This window comes from Lonchura striata, chromosome 26, assembly GCF_046129695.1.
Source record: "Lonchura striata isolate bLonStr1 chromosome 26, bLonStr1.mat, whole genome shotgun sequence".
Taxonomy (NCBI): domain Eukaryota; kingdom Metazoa; phylum Chordata; class Aves; order Passeriformes; family Estrildidae; genus Lonchura; species Lonchura striata.
In genome coordinates this window covers 7929504-7950410 of record NC_134628.1, presented here as the reverse complement: position 1 = coordinate 7950410, position 20907 = coordinate 7929504, and the positions used below count along the sequence as shown (strand labels likewise).

Here is a 20907-nt window from a genome sequence, read left to right as displayed (position 1 = left end):
TCCACACTCAAGTGTTATTGTCTCTCAAATAAAGTCTCCGGGCCAGGGCAGCCCTGGAGCAGAAGCACTGAGGCATGGCTAGTTCCTCCTGGTTGGGTTGTCCAGCAGAGATCCAGTCTCTCCTTCACCCTGCCACAAGCGGTATTGTTCAGTGCTCAATGGAGACGGAGCCTTATCCAAGTCTCACGTGTTTCTCCAGCTTTGTTTTTTAAGAAAAAAAAAACAACTTTATATATATATATATATATATATATATATATATATATATATATATATATATATAAAATATACAGTACAATGAAAATATCCATAGTAATAAATGGGGTGGCTGGAAAAGACACTTAACAAAAAAGCCTGAAATAAAACAAATTCCCAGCTCTTCCCCTAACCGATGCTTGCCTTCCCCATTAGTCTTCCAAGACCACAATCTCCACATTATGGACCTGGTGCTGATGGTCTTCCACATCTCCCACCACTTTCTCCTCAGTCCTCAGCTCTGTCTCCAGGATCACAGCTTTGCCCTCTGATTCATCTGTGTCTGCCTCAGGATCTGGCGCCGGGTCGATCTCTATGATGGTCTGCCCATCGTCCGAGGTGCTTTCCACAGCTTGGATGGTGGAAGTGATGCCAGACTCCATGGCCACCAGTTCCACAGGGTTGACCATGGTTGCCACATTCGCCAGGGCCCCAGTGTCCTGCATGGCTGCTGAGCTCAGCAGTGCCAGGCTGGAGGACGGGTGCAGGGTAACGGTGTCCGAGGAACTGGTCTTGGAGGATGAAACCACGGTGGCATATCGGAAGAGCTGGGAGCCAGATGGCAAGGTATGAACAGTCACTGGGCTGGAGCCTTGGCTGAGGGTTGCCACTGGGATGTTGCCCACTGAGAACTGTTGTCCAACGGGTGCGATGGTGATGGGGGAGATGACAGTGAACTGAGGCTGCTGGATTGGGGTGGAGGGGCTAAGGATGGTAGCGGAGGCTGGGCGCTGCAGACGGGGTCTCTTGGGAGGCTTGGGAGTGCTCATAGGCATCAGCACCACATTCTGGATAGTTTGGGACTTGGCCTTCTGGTCCTTGGCAAGTTTCTTCTGTTCTTCCAGCTGCCGCTCCAGGTCTGCATAGGGAATGATTGAGCAACATGTCACACCAGGGTAAGTAGCCGCTCTTGGGGCTCCAGAACCAACCATCACTCCCAGGTTTGTGACAGGAGGTCACCCAACCACCCAGTGAGCCTGATCATGGCTTCTCCCTCAAGATCAAATGGCACTGAAGGAAAAGGGTAGGTTTTTCTGCCACCTACATAGACCCAGTCAATGTACCAGCTGCCAGCACCCGGGTAAGACATAGGTTACATTCCACACATGTTGGCTATTCCTACTGACAAGGCAATGGACATTTCTGCTCCCACAAGCTAAACCTGCCTGCAAGGGAGAGTGAATAAACCCCCCCAGGCAGTTCAAATTGCTTCCTGAGCTTGGCTGGGTCATCTCCCCAGGAGCCAAGCACCTGCACTGGGGACAGCCAGCAGGATGCCTGGGTCAATGAAACATCTCCCTCAACACTTATCAGTAGGAACACTGGGAGCCAAAGTAGCACAGTGACCTCATTTATCCAGGGCAATAGGGGACTAGAACATCTCAGATACCAACAGATCCTACAGTACATGGTGAGGAAGGAGACACATCCAGTGAGGAGCTCTGGGGATCCCAGGTCAGTCAGTGGCTTCAGCTCAGGGTAAGCTGAGCAGGACATCCAATAGCACCATAAGACAAGCACATAGCCCTGATAGCCAAGACAAGCAGAAGCTCAGCACCCCATACTCAGAGAGGCTTATTAGCTTGGGTATAGCACAACACTGTCCACAGCTCAGGTGACCATGGCACAGCACTGAGCTGGCAGGTCCTGTCCCTAATTCTGAGGGAATTGGACTCATGCCTGCAGCACCCCAACTGCAGCAAAGGGCACAGACTTTGGGCTGTCCAACGTCCCAAGCAACTGCTCTCTGTGAGACAGGGGAGAGAGGAAATTACATTCAAGTGCTAGGACAGAAAGGGATTGGGATGCACTTGTTTTGGGGCAGCCTGTACTGAACACTAACCCTAATTAACTGGGGAAAAGGAAAGTCATGTCCATTCCCAAGAGTAGCAGCAGGATGTGAACTCTTGTTAGGCACTTTACCTGCCAGTGTGTAAAGAAACTGTTCCTCTCCTTGCTCTGTCTGGTTTTTCCTGTTGTCCAGTACCTTCTTGACTGTGTCCATTAAGCCAAATGTATGGGCGACATTGTTCAGGACTGCAGCATCTCCAAGGAAAGGGCACAGGGACGTTAAGACTTGAGCACTCAAAAGATGCTCCTGTTACACCAAAAAATTTTTACTGCTTTTTAAAACACTCTCTGTTCTTTCAGAAGGGCTAGCTAAAAAAAAGGCAACTCAACCCCCTCATCCTTCTGACATGCCAGGATTAAATAATCCCATTCACATGATAAAGCAAATTGGACATAGCTGTGTCACTCAAGCAGCTCCTAACTGCTGCAAATGAAAGTGTAATTTGCAACCACAGAGATACAAACGAGCTCTCCACCTACAAATCATCACCCCATGCTCCTGACAGTGTCATTAACATGCCAAGCTCCACTGAAAGCTGTGCAAAATGTCTGTTACAATCCACTGACTTTCATCACTCGCAATTCCCAAAACCTGACACCTACCAGACACAAAAATGTGCCAGCCCAAAGTTAAATTAGAAAATTTAAAAAAAAAAAATAACCTGGGTAAAATGAAGTTTGTGGCTACATGGATGTTCTCCCAGGAAGAGCATCAACAAGAGGTGTTCACAGGGGCATGTGCTGAACCAGATTAGGGAGCCTGTTACAAATTAAAAATAACCCTGAAAAGGGAAGGGGATTTAATTTTAACCCAGATAATTTCCCTCATCTGGTTCAGCCCCCCAAAACAGGTTTTCTGGAACCAGTGAAAGCAGAACAAGAAGTGAGGGGGCAGGACCTGTTTAGGCCTGCAGTGTCACAGAGAAGTGTTTGAGTAACTCCAGTTGAAGTGACTCTGGGAAAGCTTCCATCAGGGCTGGGAGCTGTGGACAGTCATCTGATGGTCTGAGCAAGCTGCCAGGGTCACTTTGCTCAGGGAACAGGATGGAATGGTGCATACTTGTGCTTTGAAGCAGACACTTCACAGCTGAGCAGGCTGAGTACACAGACAATGCTCCCACAACTCAGCAAATGATTGGAACTTGCTCCCCATCCTGACTCACCAGCTTCACATGGTGGAATGGACTCTTAGCACTGTTGGTTTTTTTTTTTGCCTGGAACTGCCCTTTTGAGGCTTCTTCCTCACAACCTACCTGTCATCTGGAAGGGAGCCTGACCCAACCGCTGCTGCACACCTCTTAGGACTTCTTCTATTTCCTTTTGGATGTTGCACACTACCTCTTCCATCAGCCCCACATCAGCTATTCCTTTCCAGAACATCAGCGTGTCCTCTGGCACAAAAGAGGAGGAAAAGAAGTCAATATATACAAGCATTTGGCATTTTTCCCACAGGGCAACCTTAAACTTCTCAGGCAAGCGTATCTTTTCAAGGTGACTACCTTTGCAAGGTAGCTTGGCTACTGGGGTGGACAGGACGTGAAAAAAATAACCAACCCCAAACCAAGCCAAATGGACTCAGGCAGCAAATCAGGGACAGGTTTTTAAGCAAGTCCATTAATTCTAAGGCAGCTTTTCACATTTTTGCAAGGTGCAGAGCTTAAAATAATTATTTGAGAACATTCTAACTAAGCTTCCATACTGATACAACAAAGGGATGGAAGGCCAGAGAGACACGGAACAGACAGTTGACAGGGAACAAACATTACTCTACTCTTTGTTGGTTCCAGCCTAGCTCCAGGCTGGCAGATGTGTTTCAGATCCTTGGAATAAAACAGAAAAGCCTTTCACTGTAACAAGTAATATCTGATCTGAGGGATTATCCATCAGTCATGAGGCCAGGGCCAAAGTCCTACAGTGATAAGGAGCTCCATTGGCAGAAAGCCTGGATGCCTGGGTAATGCTGGAGATCCAAGGGGCTGAGGGACGGCTTTGTCATTGCCCAAACTTTACTTATTTGCAAGATTTAGGTTTCCAAAATGTAACAGGGGAGGAGAGGGGGAAAAAACACCCAACAAGCAGCCAAAGCTTACCTGAAATCTCATCCATGTCCTTTTTCATGCCTTCCTCAGTGGCCATGGTGACAGCAGCTGTCAGAGCCGAGTTCCACTCTATCCCCTCCTCCATACTCTCCTCTGACAGCGCAATCTGGGTGATGCTCCCTGCCAGAAAGCCCTCATCAGCTCCCTCTGATAGCCTGAATCCCTGCTTTGCTTCCTAACCCCTCAGTTCTCTCCAGGCTCTCTTTCACTCTTTGGGTCGGGTTTGTGCTTGGCTTCTTTCAACCAAACCAGTTAAAAGCAAATATTGCTGCTTCTCATTGGAACTGTGACTGTGAAAAGCTCTGGAGCTTCTGAAGGGAAAACCATATGCCTTGCACAGTGGAGTCCCAGCTCAAGGGAGCAGAAAGGGAGCAGAATAAAGAAGGGAACTCATAAGGCTCAGCCCAGCCACCCTTCTCCCCTTGCATCATCCACAGGAAGCTCTGCACCCCTAATTCCTCATGAAATGGAGCTGGGGTCCCAGCTGTTTTATAAAAGGGAAATGGATCTGATGCAATTCTAAGTTTCTGGATCAAATTTGGGACTAACTACAGTGCAGCCACTGTAAGTTGGCTATGGTGCTTTCCAAGAGATTCTCCTTAGCCTATGGACAATTCTGCCATGTCACCCACCCAGGGGCTCAGAGAAACGTAACCCACCCAGCTTAACAATGTGGTACAGTTGGGAACAGTCTTCTCCCTTAACCTCAGCAAAGAGATCAATATCTGCTCTGGAGCACAGGATCACTGAGAACTTGCAGCTGGAATAACAATCAAATCATGTCCAACCACCACATCCTGTTCATGGATGTTCTGAAGAAGGACATAATTTCTAAATTCACCCCTAAGACCAACTCATGCCTTTATAACAGACTCCCAAATGGGAAATATATCAGAAAATGCTGTGTTTGCTCCCATGAGGATCCCAGAACAAAGACGCCTACAAGACTCTCAATTCTTCTCTGGGCTATGAAGGCTGCCTCTCTGGAAAGCAGCTTCTTGATGCCAGCTGTTTTCCAACCTTCACAGTCCCACAGAGCAGAGCTCCCCGACAGATGCTGCCAAGGCTTCTCCAAACAGACATAAGAAGCATTTTCCTTCCCAGAAACCAGATCAATCTCCTGGTGGGACTGCCCTGATGTGCCCAGGAGGAAGGTGTAAAGTGTGTGTGGGAGGGAGAGGAGCATCAGAGGGAAGTTCCCACGGCATTGGTAACTGGTTTCCTACCATCAGCTGAGGTTGGAGTCTGCACCACGCTCTGCTGCCCTGGCACTGGTGCTCTGGCACTACTGATCAGGAGATCAAACTTGGTGCTTCGACAGGTGTTGGTACAAACTTTGTCATGCTGGTAGAAGTCAATCTGCCCAGAATCCATCATTTTCCTGTGCAGGGAGTAGGGATAGAATCAGGCTCAGCTAAAATCTCAGCCTAGAGACAAAAGGGAGTATTCCACCTGGGAATGCTATGGTCATGGGAAGGAAAGAGAAAGGGACATACTAGGGCCACTCTGCACCCAAAAAATCTCCTGCAAGGCTTTCAAATGGCAAGCACAAGAGACCTCCAGCTTCACACACATGTTTTCAGTCCTGTTCCACCCCAGGTTCCCCAGGCAATGCCACTTCTGTCGAGGGTGAGGGATCCTGACCCTCACATCATGGAGCCAGAATCTCTGCAGGCTGCTGGCCCAGGTACTGTGGGCCTCCATGGGGACTGCAAGGCAGACAAAATGCCTGCTGGGGGTCCTGCAGCTGCAGGGGTGGAGCTCTGAAGTTGGACAGGGGTCAAATACCTTAGCATGATTCCTCCGAGACGAATGGCTCTCTTCCAATCCTTCAGGGTAGACTTCCCAGCCAGGTGAACAAAGTGCTTTGGGCTAATCAGTTGGTCATTGAACTGGTAATGAGACAAGCAAAGGTTCAGCAAACAGGGAGGATTGGGACACCCAACACAGTTCATCTGAGCCCCCACTTCCACCCAGAGAGAAGAGCTGCTTCTCAGATCCCTGCCAGCTTTGATCCCCTGGGCACAGCAATGCTCACAGATCTAGGCATTCACAGCCCTAACCAAAAACAGCCCTGAAGACTTCATATGAACAAAATCATCTCCTATGAACATGTATGGTCATTTTGGAGATCATTACAGGAGATTTCTGTTACATCCAATGGCCCAGCAGCATCCAGCTGCCACAGGTCTTCCCTTGAGCATCCATTCTGCCCTGCTCCAGTGACTTGAGTAGTTCCTGCTGAGGGGCAGGAGCACAAGGGGCTTGGCTGTCACACTGCCATGGTCTCAGGTGGGAAAAGGTAACACCTTCTCAATGCAACCTGCTTGACAAGGAAGTGAAAGGAGTGAAGTACCAGGACACTGAGGAAAAGGGAGGAGGCAAAGCTCTGCCAGATCTCAACACATATATCTTGCCTGCCTTCAGTCCTTCTTCAAGGGCCAATACCACTGAAATACAAAATGGGTGATATCCTTCCCTCCTTAATCCACTCTTTCCATGCTTCTCCCCATCAAGAAAACAACCTTGGCACCAACAATCCAAGGACTCAGGATGAAACACAAAATCTAAGGAATTCCTATGGAGGCCAACCAGCACACCTGAAAAGCAGAAAGGAATCCACTGGGAGTTTCTCCTTTACCTTCACACACTTGACATTAATTCCTGGACAGACAAACTTCTTCCAGAGAAGGATGGCTTTGCTCTCCCCACAGGTGATGGGATAGGCGATCTCAATTTCCTCACTCGTTTCAAGGGTGCTGGGGTCTGAGGGAGGAACAGCTCAAAGTGAAACTTTCCACCAAGAGGCTCCAATCCCACAAGGCAGGAGCTGGAAGCTGATAGGTTATGAGACCTGCACTTGGGAAACCAAAAAAAAGGGCAGATCCCAGTTCAGGATCAGTCCTCTCCATCTTCTCAGAGTTAGTTCAGATTAACTCTAACAGCAACTGGCATCTGCTTTTTGGTGTAACAATGCTCCAAATAAAGCTTATCTATAAGGAAACATGAAATCAGAAATCAAATGCATCTGTAAGGTGGGGAGGAATGAGAACAATCTTAGTGGCAACAAAATGGTTTAAAATTTGAACCACAGATATCTCTCAGATTCTTGCAGCTCTGGTATCTCTTTAGCAATTATATCAGATATTTACTGATAATATATTCTCTTCATGTGCAGAGTTTCTGCTAATACTGCCAAAAGACTCAAATCAACCCAGGAGGCAGAACTCTACTCAAGATCTAGTGACAGCATTCGGTGATAGGAGCCTTTTCCCACACACTGCTCTGGATGGGAGAGAGCAGTTGGAGCCAACCTGCTCTGTTCTTATGAACATCCAATCCAAACCATCAGATGGCTGGTTCAGAGAAGACCCCACAACCAGAGCCTGATGCTTCAGCCACCACATCCTCAGCACCATCATTCCTGCTGCCAGTCTCTGGACATAGGACTAGGGTGACATCCCGGCTCCCCTGGATCCCATGGGAACCCTTACCATTCATTGAAGGAGAGCCAGGATCTCACTTCCAGGACTTTGAGACCAAGTAGTAACAGCAGACTTTTATTCCAGAGTATGCCCAGCCCCTTTACCCACATCCATGCCTGGGAATCAGCATCTGCAGGGGCAGAGCCAAAAGGAAGCCCAGTGAACTGGAGACACCAGCCCTGCACAGGAGGGGATTCATTGGTGGGAACTCACCAATCCCTTCTTCCAGCTTGTGGATGGTGTGGGTTTCCACGGCCACCACAGCGGCGCTGGCCTCGGAGCCCTCTTGGTAAATCCTGTGGTGAAAGTGGCCATCCAAAAACAAACTATATAAATCATGGGAAATTAGGATTCACAGCACAGGGTTAAAAAATTCAGTAAATTTTCTTTTTGCCTGACCTCAAGGGACATTAATTTTGTCTGATACCATTTCAATCACCAGGAATTTTTTGGCGAACACTAATAAAACAAAACACTAGTAATCCCAAGGGCTGGCAGACACAGAGGCATTCCCAGTGCTGTCATCTCACCCTCCACTCTGCCAGCGTCATTGAGGCAGCTCTGCAGGCTTCCCTGTGCCTTTTCCTCTGCTTTCAGTCACCCTCGACAACAGGAACCAGAGCCCAGACAGTGTCCCAAGATTTCCCTTTGAGCCCTGTGTAACACTGCCATACAGATGACCACAAAGGGAAGTCACTGTCAGGCCCACAGCCACCCTGCCCTCAAACTAGAGCCATTTTTTCCATCCTGATTGGTCCAGAGTGAAGATGAAGCCACTCTCTGCAGCAGCTACCAGGGAGCTACAAAATTCCCTCCACATCCCAGCCCCATCTTCTTTATTTTAGAAGAGGATTATTTTAGGGGAGAGCTGGCACAGAGGCACATTAAGGTTTGAACACACAGACCACTGCATCCAATGGTTGTAGTATGGCAAAAACCAACCCTGGGACTGGAGAAGGAAAAGAGAGTCTGGGACAGCACTCTTCCACGATTCACGAGCACTGCACCAACCCAGCCTCACAGGACAATTTCAGGCCTCGGAGGCCCCATGAAAACCACACACATAAAAGATTTAATCTGTTGTATTTTCTCTCTCCCCTGCTTGGCACAAAACTGACATAGACCTGGAAAACACAGTGACGCTCAGTCCCATGAAAACCCACAGGGCTCCCCCCCATCCCACCTTGCACCTCCCAGGTAGTACCATCCTACTCACCCTTGCTGCACTGGCTGGAGCTGCAAGATCACTTGGGTTTTGGTATCCTCCGGGTTCTCCCCTTCATTGCCATCACTTGGTACAACCACCACATCACCCACAGGGACGCTCACCTCGGCATTCGCCATCTCTCACATGAACCCGGCAAGGTTTTTTCCTCCCTGTAGATCACAAGAGCTGGGAATAGATCTCAGAGGCAGATCACCCTGGTATCATCCCACTCATAACTTCCTGAGCCAGCAGCTCTCTCCAGTTCTGAACCCCCAACTTGGCACCAAGGAACAGACCCACATTGGTGTGTTTTGGCAAGAGTGTGTTTTCAACACAGAGTTTCTCTCACTGGCCCTGGCCAGTGTTTCCAGCCACCCCTGGCATGCTCTGATCCCTCACTAACAGGAACATGCCTGTGGATGATCCTTCCCAGTAGAAGCTGGTGTCAAGGTGTGGTGCTAATGCAGGAAGACCTGACAGGGAGTCCCGAAGAAGCTGCACTCCCAGAGGACGTGCCTATGATTGTGCATGAGGCACAGAGGTGGTCTGGTTAGAGTTTGCAGCTGGAGGTCATCCCTGCAAGCCTGAGGTCTACAAGCTGCTGGGAAAACCAGTCTCAGAATCATGGAATGGTTCAAGTGAGAAGGAACCTGAAAGCTCATCTCATCCCACCTCCTGCCATGGGTAGGGACACCTTCCACTTGACCAGCTGGTTCCAAGCCCCATCCTGCCTGGCCTTGGATGGTTCCAGGGATGGGGCAGCCAGCTTCTCTGGGCAACCTATGCCAGGGCCTCACTACCCTCACAGAGAACAATTTTTTCTCAATATCCCATCTAAATCTCAGATGGGTGAATTTCAGGTCAGAATCTCCTGGTGAGTGAAGGGGTTTCAACATCCCGTAGTTGGGATACACCAAGACAAACCTGGTGAGCCGACGACACAGGGACCACGCGCCCACCCGGCTCCAGGAATGGGACTCCCGTGGTTTCCCGCGCCTCATCCCGCTCCGGGGGACAAACAGAGCCACCCGGGACCCTCGAGAGACGGCAGAGCTTCGCCAGGATATCTGGCGCGGGGAGGGGGGGGGGGGGTCAATAGGACACGGACAAATAGCGGCGGCGATCACGCCGAGGCCTGCAGTGAGAAGCGGGGGGAGCTACAGAGGGGAGCCCGCGGCCCCCGCCGGGTCCCCGCGCTGCCGCTCGGGGGTCGAGAGGTCATGTGACATGGGACCCGCGGGACCACCCCGCGGCGCGCGCGGCGCGACGGGGCGTGGCCTGCCCGGGGGAGGGGGCGTGGCCTCGGCCCCCCTCCCTACGGCGCTGGCTGCCCCCCCGCTACCCCCCCATCCCGAGCGGCGCGCGCGCGACGCCCGCCCTTGCGGCAGCGGCGGCGGCACGTACGGCGGCGACCCCTCCCTCCCCTCTCGGCGGGGCCAGGCCCCCTCCCGCCCCGCCCCGCCCCTTCGCGCCGCATGGCCCCTCCCGGCCCCCATAGCGCGGCGGCAGCTGGGCCTTACCGTCGGCGAGCGGCCGAGACCGGGGGCTGTGGGACGGGGGAACGGGGGGATGGGGAGGGGGGAGGCGGGCCGGGCAGCAGCAACGCATGCGCAGTGCCCGCCGCGGCCTCGGCCGCCAGCACTTCCGGCCGCCGCCTGCCTTAAAGGGGCCGAGCGGTGAAGCACGCAGCGCTGTGCTGCTCCCTGGTGGCCGCCAGCAGTATCGCCTTCGCGGCGTCACCCGCCAGCCCACAGCCACGAGTTACCGGCGGGAGTGTCACGGCGAGGTTCGCTCCCCCCGGTCACAGCAGCGAATCGTGGAACGCGCTACCAGGCATCTCCCGCCCCGCCCCACGCCAGCCCCGGCGGGACCACCGGGACCTCCCCCGGCCGGCCGTCCCGCCAAATCCCCCACTGCCCCCGCCGTGCGTGCCGGTCGACTGACAACGAGGAAGACCAATGGTAACGCGGGGTCGGGCGGCGACAGCCAATGGGCGCGGTAGGATGAAGGGAGGCGGGGCCGGGAGACAGCGCTGCGGAGCCGCGGTGGGGCCGGGCGGCGGCGGCGGCGGGAGCAAGGAGGATGCGGGCGGGCGGCGGGGCGGCCCCGGGGGCGCTGGCGCTGGTGCTGGTCCTAGTCTGCCGCTGCCTCCTGCTCAGCCCTTTGGGTCTGCACTCGGCCGGCGCACAGGATGGTGAGTGCTGATTGCGGAGCACCGGCGGCGGGACATCTCACCCCGGGACGCGGTACCGGGAACTCCGCTCCCACCAGTACCTCCGGAGCTTCTGCTTCGCTCGCCGGGATGAGACCGGAACTTGGTGTGGTATGGGGACTGGGAAGGAGGACTGGACGGGCTCGCCTCTGCCCCGGGATGGTTCGGGACGGGCTCTTCGCGGTGTCTGGACTGGGATCGAATCAGGATGGGCTCCTGGTAACGGTTCCCTGCTGTTACCAGGGCAGACCACACCGGCACAGGGTCGTCATGGTGCGCCTGCCCCGGTTCTTTTCCGGAACGGGATCTCTGCCATCCCTCTGTCCCGGTACCGACCCGGGACAGGGTCCCTGCCATCCCTTTGCTCCGGTACCGACCGAAACGGAATCCTCGCCATCCCTCTGTCTCGGTACCGGACTGGACGGGGTCCCCGCCGTCTGTCTGTCCTGTTCCGGGACGGGGTCCCCAGTATCCCTCTGCTCCGGTACCGGACGGGACGAGCTCTGTCCCTGCTCCCACCACCCCCGCCGGTCCTGCACCCGCCCATTTTCCCCGCAGCCCCCCCCCCAGCTCCCTCTGTCTCTGTCCACGGTGGCGACTACGCCTGGGGTCCCTAGAGTCCCGCGTTCGGCTCCATCCTGCCTGCAGGGCTTTCCCAGGGAACCCCTAATCCCCGGGTTAAGAGGATTGCTGGAGTTCACAGGCAGAGCCGGGCACTGGGCTCCATCCCGGGAATGCTGTTCTTGGGAGGATTTGTAGCCGCAGCATCCAGGACGATCCCAAAGTTCGTGTTTCCCGATGTCACTCGTCCCCAACTCATCCAAGAGCGAGGAAACAAAGAGCTACAGGTCAAGCAAAGCATTATTTTCCCCGAGGGGAAACTGAGGCACGGGGACAAGCTGGGATCACTGGAGGTAGAATCCCCCTACGTTCCCGGTCAAAAAGTGTGATTTGGGGCACATCATGCAACGGGTTTCCACCGGATACCAAAGCCACTGGTGGATGCGGGGGAGTTTTCCCGGGGCCAGCAGCATGACAGAGGCAGGGGTGTGCCGGGATTTTGTCGGAGCATTGCCCTGTTGTGTCTTTCTTGCATCCTGTGAGAAAACAAACAAATCCCTGGCAGGAATGATCCCAGCGGGGTCCGGCCGTGAGTTCACCCTCGCCCACCGGAAATCCAGTTTTCACATTTTTTGGGAGGGGAGTAAAGTTTACATGGCTGGGGGCAAGTGCCCTGTGGCTGTCTTGGCTGTTCCTGGCCCCTCGGTACTATCTTTGGCGCCAACTTCCCAGGAGTGCCCACAGCTCTGTGCTTATCTCTGACATTCCCTCCTGGCACGTGCTGGTCACACTCCGGATGTTTTTAACAAAGCTTTCCTTTCCTTGGATGAGTTTTTCCCGGAGTGGGTCCCCACAGCTCCTCTGTACCACCAGTACGGATATAGAGCTAGGGGGATCCATCCAAGACCCCCAACTGGGCTCACATATCCAGCTGTCCTGGCCATAGAGGGTTTTCGATACAGATTCCAGCGGGTTCAACTTTCTGTGCTAGAAACTCCCCCTAAATACCCCAAATTTCTCTCCTGCAGCAGAGCACCCCTTCTGGAAGCTATTGTCCTGGCAGCCCTGGGATCTCTGCTGCCCTCCCCTGCCATCCCCTGCTCTTGGAGGGCCTGATCCTTCCTAGCTCTGCTCTGTCAGCAGACACTGCCCAGAAAGGGGAAAAGTTGGTGATTTTTCCCAGTCCCACAGGATAAACCTCCCCCCAGTTTGGATGCAAGCCCTTCCCACAGTCTAGGGAGGAGGGGACTCTGCGCGGGGGCTGGCATCTTTCACCATCAGCCTTCCCGTTTTTTATCCCTGCAGGATTTTATTTTCCCTTGCTGGTGCTTTGTGTCATCTCCCAGTGACAGTGAGGGAAGCCAAGGCTGGGCAAATCTATGCCTGCCATCACTTTTCTTTCTGGCTGTGCCAGGATGATGCTTGGCAGGAGCAACAGGTTTTAGAGCATGTGAGGAGGAGGTGTTGAGCACTGGACCCAGACAAACGCCTGGCCCACACAATGGGGGCTAAGTGGTGCTTTCCCACTTTCCCTGCACCCCAATCCTGCCCAGAAATTATGACCAGGTCTCAATGCCTGGTGCTTTCAGCTTATTTCCAGGATATTCCCTCATGCCCAGAGGCAGTGAGCTCAGAGAAAAGCCCCTTTTGTGGTGGGTCTGGCATCTGGCATATTCTCCCTATCCATAACATTGTTTCTTGCCTGGGAAGGAGGCAATGGGGATGCAGCTGCCCAAGGTTATCCTCAAGGTCAAGGCTGCAGTTAGGGGGTCCTGGGGGCTGCCTAGTTCTGTATGGCTGCATGGAGTAGGGATATTCTCTCCTTGAATCTTTTTATATCCCCCCAAACTAAGGTTCTCCTCTACTGGAGGATGTAGAGGAGCTGGAGATAGAGGGTCATGCTGGGTGGCTGTGGGGGGAGCTATGGCAGCTTCATCCCTGGATCCCCCTGTGGACAGTTCCCACTGCCAGGAGCGTTCAGAAAAACCACCAGAAAATTATGCTTTGGATGAGGAAAACATCTGAAGAGGCTGCATGTGCCCAGGGGTTGTTCTGGGGGCCTCACCAAGTGGGGAAACTGAGGCAAGGAACAGCCTGCCTGAGCAGCCTCCCCGGTGTCTCTGCAGGAAACGGCTGTGGCCACACACTGCTGACACCCCACAGTGGCACCCTGAGCTCCAAGAATTACCCGGGCACATATCCCAACCACACCATGTGTTGCTGGCGGCTCCAAGCCCCCCCAGGTACCTCCCTACTCCTGGCATTCGGAGATGTGGATCTGGAGCCCTCAGAGCACTGTGCCCACAGCTCCTTGCTGCTCACTGACCCCCAGACTGGCACTGTTTACGGTAAGGGGGTTCTGGGGGAACTGAGGCAAGGGTGATACAATGTTGTGGACAGGGAGAATATCAGGAAAATCTGGGGTTTTAGCTGATTTCATCATGGGAAGGGAGAATATCTAAGGAGGGGGGTAACCAAGTGGGGCAGTAGCCAAGGACAGGGGTATTGAAGGAGGGGGTATCCAAGGAGAGGAATATCAGAGGATTAGAGGATTAGTGGTATCCAGTAGCTGACGAGTGGGTTATCCAAAGAAGAGAAATATACCAGAATGGGGATACCTGAGGAGTGGGGCTACCCAAATAGAAGGGTTGATATCCAAGGAGGAGGATATTGAAGGAGAGTAATATTTGCAAATGGGGATATCTGAGGAGGTGGGTACCCAAGGAGATGGTTATTGCAAAGCCTTGGGGGGGGAACTGCCCAGCTGGGACCAGATGCAGCCACGGAATAATTAATTTGTTGGCCCAGCTAACGGTTCTTGGATTTTCCCAGACAGATTTAATGGTCTTGGAGGGATTTGGCAGCACTGGAAACATGACAAATGCCGAGGAAAACATCTGGGGGTCGGGGGAAGCATCAAGTGATGGGGTGGGGTAGAAGAGCAGCCCTGGTGAGGAGCAGGAACTGGACAGGAGATGCAATGGGAAATGAAGAATGGAAAGGAGCTGGCTTGTATCCATGGGACTGGGAGTTTTCCCTGTTCTTCAGGGCTTTCACCCTTTCTGGGCTGGTCCCCAAATGGGTTACAGCACGCAAGGTCCCTGGTCCCCATCCCCTCTGCTGTGGCCTCAGGGACATAATTGTCCCCAACGCTAAGAGACATCCCAGCCCAGGCTGAGATACAGCAATGTGGGAAAGGGGAGTACTCCTAGATGATGCTCTTGGGGGCCTAGGGGAGGTGACTGGGCACCCACAGCCCCTTTGGGTGCCACCAGAGCCATGCCAGCATGACACAGAGCTTGAGTTCCACTTCCTCTCCCATGGCTGACATTGGCCCTTGAGAAGTCCCAGATGTTTTCTGGGAAGCAGTTGGAGAAGGCAGAGGCTGTGGGCTCCTTTCCTGACTCACAGCTGGTGTCTGGCCCCTGGCCTGATTCTGCTGGGACGTGGCAGGATCCCCATGGGGGTGGCAGCCTCTGGGGCTCAGCTGAGAGGTCCCCAGCTCCCAGGCTATCACTGAGATCCATACAGAAGTGGCACCAGTGACCCAGGTCAGCGTTGCCATCTGGCAATTGGTGGAAGGGAAATCTGCATGTGGCTCATCTGCATACTATGCAGATCTCAATTCTGTCACATATGTGAGATCTCTGCTTGCACGTGTCCCATGTCCCCTGGGACTGACCTCCTGGTTCAACATGACCAAGGCAGGATAAAGGTGTGGGTCAGGGTAGAGAAACCAAGGCACAGAGGGAGGTGTCACTAGCAGCCCCAGGGGAACACGGGCATAGTTACCTGTCCCCTGGCATTTGCTCAAAACATCTCTGGGTGCCCAGAGGCCCAAGTGATAGGCATGATACAGAGCAGAGCGATGTGGGGGACAGGGGGTGACGGCAGTCCAGGCATTAGGACCAGTTCTGTCCCCAGCTGGAACCAGAGATATCCCTAAGGAATCTGCCTGCCTGCTAAGCCAAAGTTTTAATGAGGGAGATAGAATTGCAAATTAATGTGTTTAATGGGGGGAGGGGGCAGTTTAGGAGGCAGCTTCAGCAGCATCTATGAAAGGGGATATGGGGAGGAGACAAGGACACAGCTTCCATTTTGGGGTCCCGTAGGGTGATGCCGTGTGTACCAGTCTCTGCAGTGGGGGATGGAGTGGCAGGTGCCCAGTGAGGGCAATGGAGCCACCCTGGGCATGGGACCATCCTGTCATGAGGTTGCCCTGGCCTGGGACCACCCTGGGTGTGGGACCATCCCAAAACATGAAACCATCTTCAAGATGGGACCAGCCTGGCATAGGGCCATGCTTCATGGGACCGCCCTTCAGCACCCTGGTGCTGAGACTACCTTGAGGATGTGCGGATGTGGAACAACTCTGGGACCACCCTAAGCACAACCCAAATGCCTGAGCCTCCCTGGTCCTGGCAAGGGCCAAGCCAGGGGAGGTAAAGTCCTGGGGTCTGGGTGTCCAAGCATGTCCCCAGGGACCCCAAATCCTCTCCTTGGTGCCATCCCTGCTGGCAGGGCCCTACTGCAGGAACTCCATCCCTTCTGCCCCACTCCTGATGACAAACTCCAGCACTGTGACCGTCCTGTTCAACAGCACCAGCCACCGCTCAGGACGAGGCTTCCTTGTGTCCTATGCCACCTCACAGCACCCAGGTATGGGGTCAGCATCCCCTGGCATGCAGAGATACCCCTGGGATGTATCCTGGCCCATGCAGGGATGTGGAGGAAGCTCCTTGCTGATCCCAGGATGAACTTCCATTGCCCTGAGCTCTCAAACTTCCATGTTCTCCCTGACTGAGGGCAAACATGGGAGACCCACAGGCCAGCTGGGACCCCTTTGAGAACCCTGAACCCCCAAGTCAAGTGGCACCCCAATATCAGGAAAAGCCACAGGCAGCATAGATTGTGCCATGGGGCCAATGGCTGCAGGGATCAAGGGGCCATCCCTCCCTGCCCCTCCAGACATAGGGGCATGAAGGGCAGAACCCAAATGAGGAGCAGGATTCGGTTGGGAATGAAGTGCCCTGAGGCAGAAAGGAATGCGTGTTGTGGGGGAGGTGGGGGTCCCTCACCCTGTGGTGTCCCTGCCTTGCAGACCTGATCTCCTGCCTGGTTCGAGGCACCCACTACACCCAGGAGCACATCAGGTGAGTGGTCGGAGTGGGGAATTGTCCCATTTTGGTGTCCCTTCCGCAAGGGGTCCCCATCAGCCCTGGTTTCATCTCCATCCCTCTCCTGACATGAAGCTCCGGTGGGATGGGGAGCAGAGTGGGTATGAAGAGGGGTTGGATGGGAGGGAGCCCTGACCCACCCCTTACCATGTGTTTCAGTGTGTACTGCCCTGCGGGCTGCAAGGACATCCATGGGGACATCTGGGGCAACCCGAACCAGGGCTACCGGGACGTAAGTGTGGGCACCATGGTACACCCACCGGGGATGGTCCCCACAGCACATGTGGCCACTGCTTGTCACCCTCAGCAACCCAGAGGTGATGAGTGTGGCCTTGAGGTGCCCCACGGGGTGCTCAGGCCTGCCGTGGGGGGCTGCCCTTACTCGCCACTCCCTGCAGACATCAGTGCTGTGCAAGGCAGCTGTGCATGCTGGGGTGATTGCGGATGAACTGGGCGGGCAGGTCACCCTGTCCCGGGAGAAGGGGATCACGCTCTATGAGTCAGCCTTTGCCAACGGGCTCCGCTCCAAAAGGTAGGTGAGGAGTGGCTGGGGCTGCACCCACATGGAGCTGCGGGACCCACCTGCACTGACACTGGGAAACTGCCACCCCTGAATTCCAGAGACCCCAGGGTTTGTTCACCCTGTATGATGCTCCCCCTCCTTTCTTCCACACAGGGGATCTCTCTCCGAGAAGCGACTTGTATTCCACAAAGGTATTTTTTTCCCATTTCCCCTGAAATTAAGGCATGATTTTAGCTGTTAGACCTGCTGCCACTCCCCTGTGCCTGGTTGGGGTTTCCGGGTTCCCAGTGTGCTGTCTCTTGTCCCCAGCTTGTGATGATGTGCTGGATGTGGTCACCTTCAATGCCTCGTCCTGGTGGCATGAGGTGGACGTCCTGGGCCAGGACCGAGCCTGGGTGGCCAAACAGGCAGCACTTAGCACCACTGGCCACTCCTGGGCAGCTGAACCTGGTGCCGAGGCTGCCTGGCTGGAGCTGGACCTGGGCACCCGAAGGAATGTCACAGGTGAGTGTTGGGCTTCAGAGGGGAACAACAGCTGCCTGTGTCCCCATGCCACCCTGACCACTGTGCTCCCACTGTGCCAGCTTCACTGATCCCCACAAAACTGCCCATGGCAGTTGCACCCCAATAATTCCCAGGATACACTGGAGTTCATTGTGCTGTAGTTTTACTGGTGCAAACTGGGATGCAGAGCACACCAGCTCTTCCGGCTGCTCCTGTCCTTCTCTTGTCCCTTTGCCCCCCTCATCTGCAGCCATTTCTGGGATGAACAAGTTAATATTATGCTCTTGCATCTGGTGCCAGTGAGTGTCTTTTGTGCAGCCTGAGCCTGCCAAAAGCAGGGGCTTTGTGTGCCAGTGGCTGGCGACCGCAGCAAGGAAAATGGGAACATTGTACGGCCAGAGGCTGGAGGAGGGGGGAATGCAGGGCTGGCAGCCAGGGCTTCAGGTTGTCAGTTTATGGGTGTAGACCAGAGCATCCCACACTGGAATCTGCCACCCAAACCCCCTCCCAGGGTTAGAAAGGATCCCCCTCTGCCAGGTGACCTTTCCTGCCCTCCTAGTCCTTTCCCAGCTCAGTCCTGAGTATCCCAGAGATAGGGGTTATTCCAGCTGGGAGTAGAGGGCAGCCCATTCCCAGCCCTGCAACCGCTGACTGACCGTGGGGAACCCCCTCCTGTATTCACAGGCATCATCACAAAGGGCTCCTCTGAGCAGCATGACTACTATGTGACATCCTACCGTGTCTCCTCTAGCCGCGACGGGAAGAATTGGAGACCCTACAGAGGCAGCAGGGGTCAGGAGGACAAGGTGGGCATGGGGAGAATATCATGGGGCTGAGACCCCCTGCCCATGGATATTTAGCCATTGACACCTTTTCACCTTCTCTGGTAGGTGTTTGAAGGAAATGCTGACAGCCAGGGGGAGGTCTCTAATGTCTTTATCCCCCCCATCATTGCCCGCTACATCCGTATCACACCACACAGCTGGCACCAACGTGTGGCCCTGAAGGTGGCCCTGGTGGGCTGCCAGCTGGCACGGGTCCGCGTGCCCCATCCCTACGGTGAGACCCTCCACAGAAGCTCACACCCCCATGTCAAAACATCCTCCTGGGGCCTTCACCACCCTGGGGGGTCCCACAGTCACAGTCCCTGCTTTGTCCTGTAGTGCCCAGTGTCCCCAAGGAGGTGCTTGAACCCACCAGCCACCCAGCCAGCCACACCCCCATCCCTGGCATCACCCTGGATCCAGAAAAGGCAGGTGGGTGCCATGGGGGAGATGTCCTTAGGGTGCAGCATTGTGTTCGAGGTGCCACTGGGGCTTCATCCCCCCCACCCCATGGGAACACATTGATTTTCCTCCTCTAGTGGCCCTAGGTGGGCTTCTGGCAGTCATGGATGCAAAGGGGTGGGATGTGGGGGCACAGGGCGCTGACACTGCCCTCCCTCCCCAGGCTCCACACTGCTGGTGATGCTGCTTATTGGTGGCTTTGTGTTCCTCTGCTCCTGCCTCCTGCTCCTGGCTTTCCTCTGCCACAGGAAGAGGTTAGTCCTGTCTTGTCCCCTGCTTTGCCCTGGGGTACTTGGCATCACCTCTCCAAATTCCAGCAGCTTCATCTAGCTGCTCACTGCGTCCCAAGGGGTGCAGCCCCTAAGGCAGTGGGTGTGAGGAGATGTGATGGTGGGCACAGGGTATCTGGCACCTCTTGCCCCATCTTGCCTCTCCCGTTGGCAGGAAATCAGCAGTGGAGCTGAACTGCGGGATCACAAAAGGTAAAAGGGTCCAGAACTCCTCCCCAAAATCGGAGGTCTGTGTGCTGTGGGGTGCAGCTGGTTTAACTGGTGCTGCTGCCAAGCTTGGACTTGTCCCATGCCCCAGGGGCACCTGCACGTCCAGGTGACAGTCTGTGACAACCGAGGGTTTCCTCTCCCTGCCCAGGGTACCCCATGCTGGAGTCCAGCCAGGTCTGCTCCCTGCAGAGCCTGCCAGCCCCCAGTCTGGTGTCCTTCACCATGGCCCCCACACCAGGGGACCTCAGCTGGACCCATTCGCCAGGTAACAGGCACTGGTCCCTCAGCCTAGAGCTGGAGTCGAATCTTCCTGATTGCACCTCTTTCTCCATTCTGGTCTGACCCCTCCTGCATCGTGGTCCTGTGCAACAAGGAGGCCCTGATAAATTAGACATGCCCATTTAATTATTATAATTTATTATAATTTATTGTAATGGCACCACACATTATTTAGTAGTAGTAGTAGTCCACCTCAATTACAGCTGTTGGCACTGGAGAGTGAATGGGGACAGCAGGAGCCACTCTCTGTGGTGTGGCAGAGGAATGTGGGGTCTCCATGGGTGGGTTCCCTGTGTTGGGTGGGTTTTGGCAGTTTTTCTATCCCTGAAAGTCCAAACATGCTCAGATTGTCAACCCAACCTCATGCACCTCTGCTGCAGCACCATGACCCTCCTGACATGGCAGCCTCTCTGTTTCAGGGTACACTGAACCAGACCTAGTGCAGGTGAGCCCCAGCAGCCAGACAGGTCCCTCCACCTTCAAGCCACTCCTGGAAGAGGGCTACACTCTACCACTGGTCCTGAACCACTATGACATCCCAGGGAAGCACCATGAGTATGCAGAGCCACTGCCGCCAGAGCCCGAGTACGCCATGCCATTCAGTGAGCTGGAGCCCACTGGGATGCGCCACAGCACTTGTATCATCGCAGGACCTGCTGGGTGCTCCCCGGTGCCGTACCAGACCCCTGCCCTGCAGCCCGGGGAGCTGCTGGCTGGGGTGGAGCGGACTGGCAGCCCCTCCTCTGAGGGGTCCTGTGGGTTGCCTAGGCACTGTCCCCTCGCACATGTGTACCACGAAGCTTTGTGAGGAGGGGAGCACAGCGGCACAATATAGGGGGGGGAGAAGGCGTGTAAAGGAAGATCTTTTTGTGCTCGCAGTGGGCTTTTTAAAAGTAATTTTATGTAAATACATGTTTAATATATAGAAATATGTGGACTGGAGTGCCCTGTACTGCCTGCTGGCTAGG

General features: G+C 54.4%; 2 protein-coding genes across 4 annotated transcripts; one reads left to right on the top strand and one right to left on the bottom strand.

The window, feature by feature from the left end:
• Positions 1-275: 275 nt before the first annotated feature.
• Positions 276-10468, bottom strand: GMEB1 (glucocorticoid modulatory element binding protein 1). 3 transcript variants are annotated; one of them, XM_021528307.2, is made up of 10 exons: positions 10418-10468; positions 8907-9067; positions 7904-7986; positions 6847-6971; positions 5994-6097; positions 5432-5586; positions 4197-4325; positions 3360-3497; positions 2179-2301; positions 276-1114 (listed from the first exon to the last, which is right to left on the bottom strand). In XM_021528307.2, exons 2-10 carry the CDS (start codon positions 9032-9034, stop codon positions 408-410), a joined length of 1692 nt encoding a protein of 563 aa, XP_021383982.1. In that variant the 5' UTR covers positions 9035-9067; positions 10418-10468; the 3' UTR covers positions 276-407. The 3 variants fall into 3 exon arrangements, with proteins under 3 accessions (XP_021383982.1, XP_021383985.1, XP_031362654.1); XM_021528310.2 differs by lacking the exon at positions 10418-10468 and adding an exon at positions 9822-9977; XM_031506794.2 differs by lacking the exons at positions 7904-7986; positions 8907-9067; positions 10418-10468 and adding an exon at positions 7700-7812.
• Positions 10469-10953: 485 nt separating this feature from the next.
• Positions 10954-20868, top strand: LOC110469536 (discoidin, CUB and LCCL domain-containing protein 1). Its single transcript, XM_031506799.2, has 15 exons — positions 10954-11091; positions 13797-14018; positions 16192-16329; positions 16772-16823; positions 17007-17079; positions 17246-17379; positions 17524-17561; positions 17680-17874; positions 18559-18680; positions 18765-18933; positions 19038-19130; positions 19324-19414; positions 19605-19642; positions 19809-19925; positions 20359-20868. The coding sequence occupies exons 1-15, from the start codon at positions 10980-10982 to the stop codon at positions 20745-20747; spliced, it is 1983 nt and encodes a 660-aa protein (XP_031362659.2). The 5' UTR covers positions 10954-10979; the 3' UTR covers positions 20748-20868.
• Positions 20869-20907: the final 39 nt, after the last annotated feature.

Coding starts and splice junctions, on each gene's coding strand:
- GMEB1 (XM_021528307.2), bottom strand. CDS start 9,034: ATGGCGAATGCCGAGGTGAGCGTCCCTGTGGGTGATGTGGTGGTTGTA. Junction 4,326..5,431: donor GACTCCAACCTCAGCTGATG/GTAGGAAACCAG, acceptor GCTTTCTGGCAG/GGAGCATCACCCAGATTGCG. Junction 1,115..2,178: donor GTTTCTTTACACACTGGCAG/GTAAAGTGCCTA, acceptor TTCCCTATGCAG/ACCTGGAGCGGCAGCTGGAA.
- LOC110469536 (XM_031506799.2), top strand. CDS start 10,980: ATGCGGGCGGGCGGCGGGGCGGCCCCGGGGGCGCTGGCGCTGGTGCTG. Junction 16,824..17,006: donor TACACCCAGGAGCACATCAG/GTGAGTGGTCGG, acceptor CATGTGTTTCAG/TGTGTACTGCCCTGCGGGCT. Junction 17,080..17,245: donor CGAACCAGGGCTACCGGGAC/GTAAGTGTGGGC, acceptor CACTCCCTGCAG/ACATCAGTGCTGTGCAAGGC.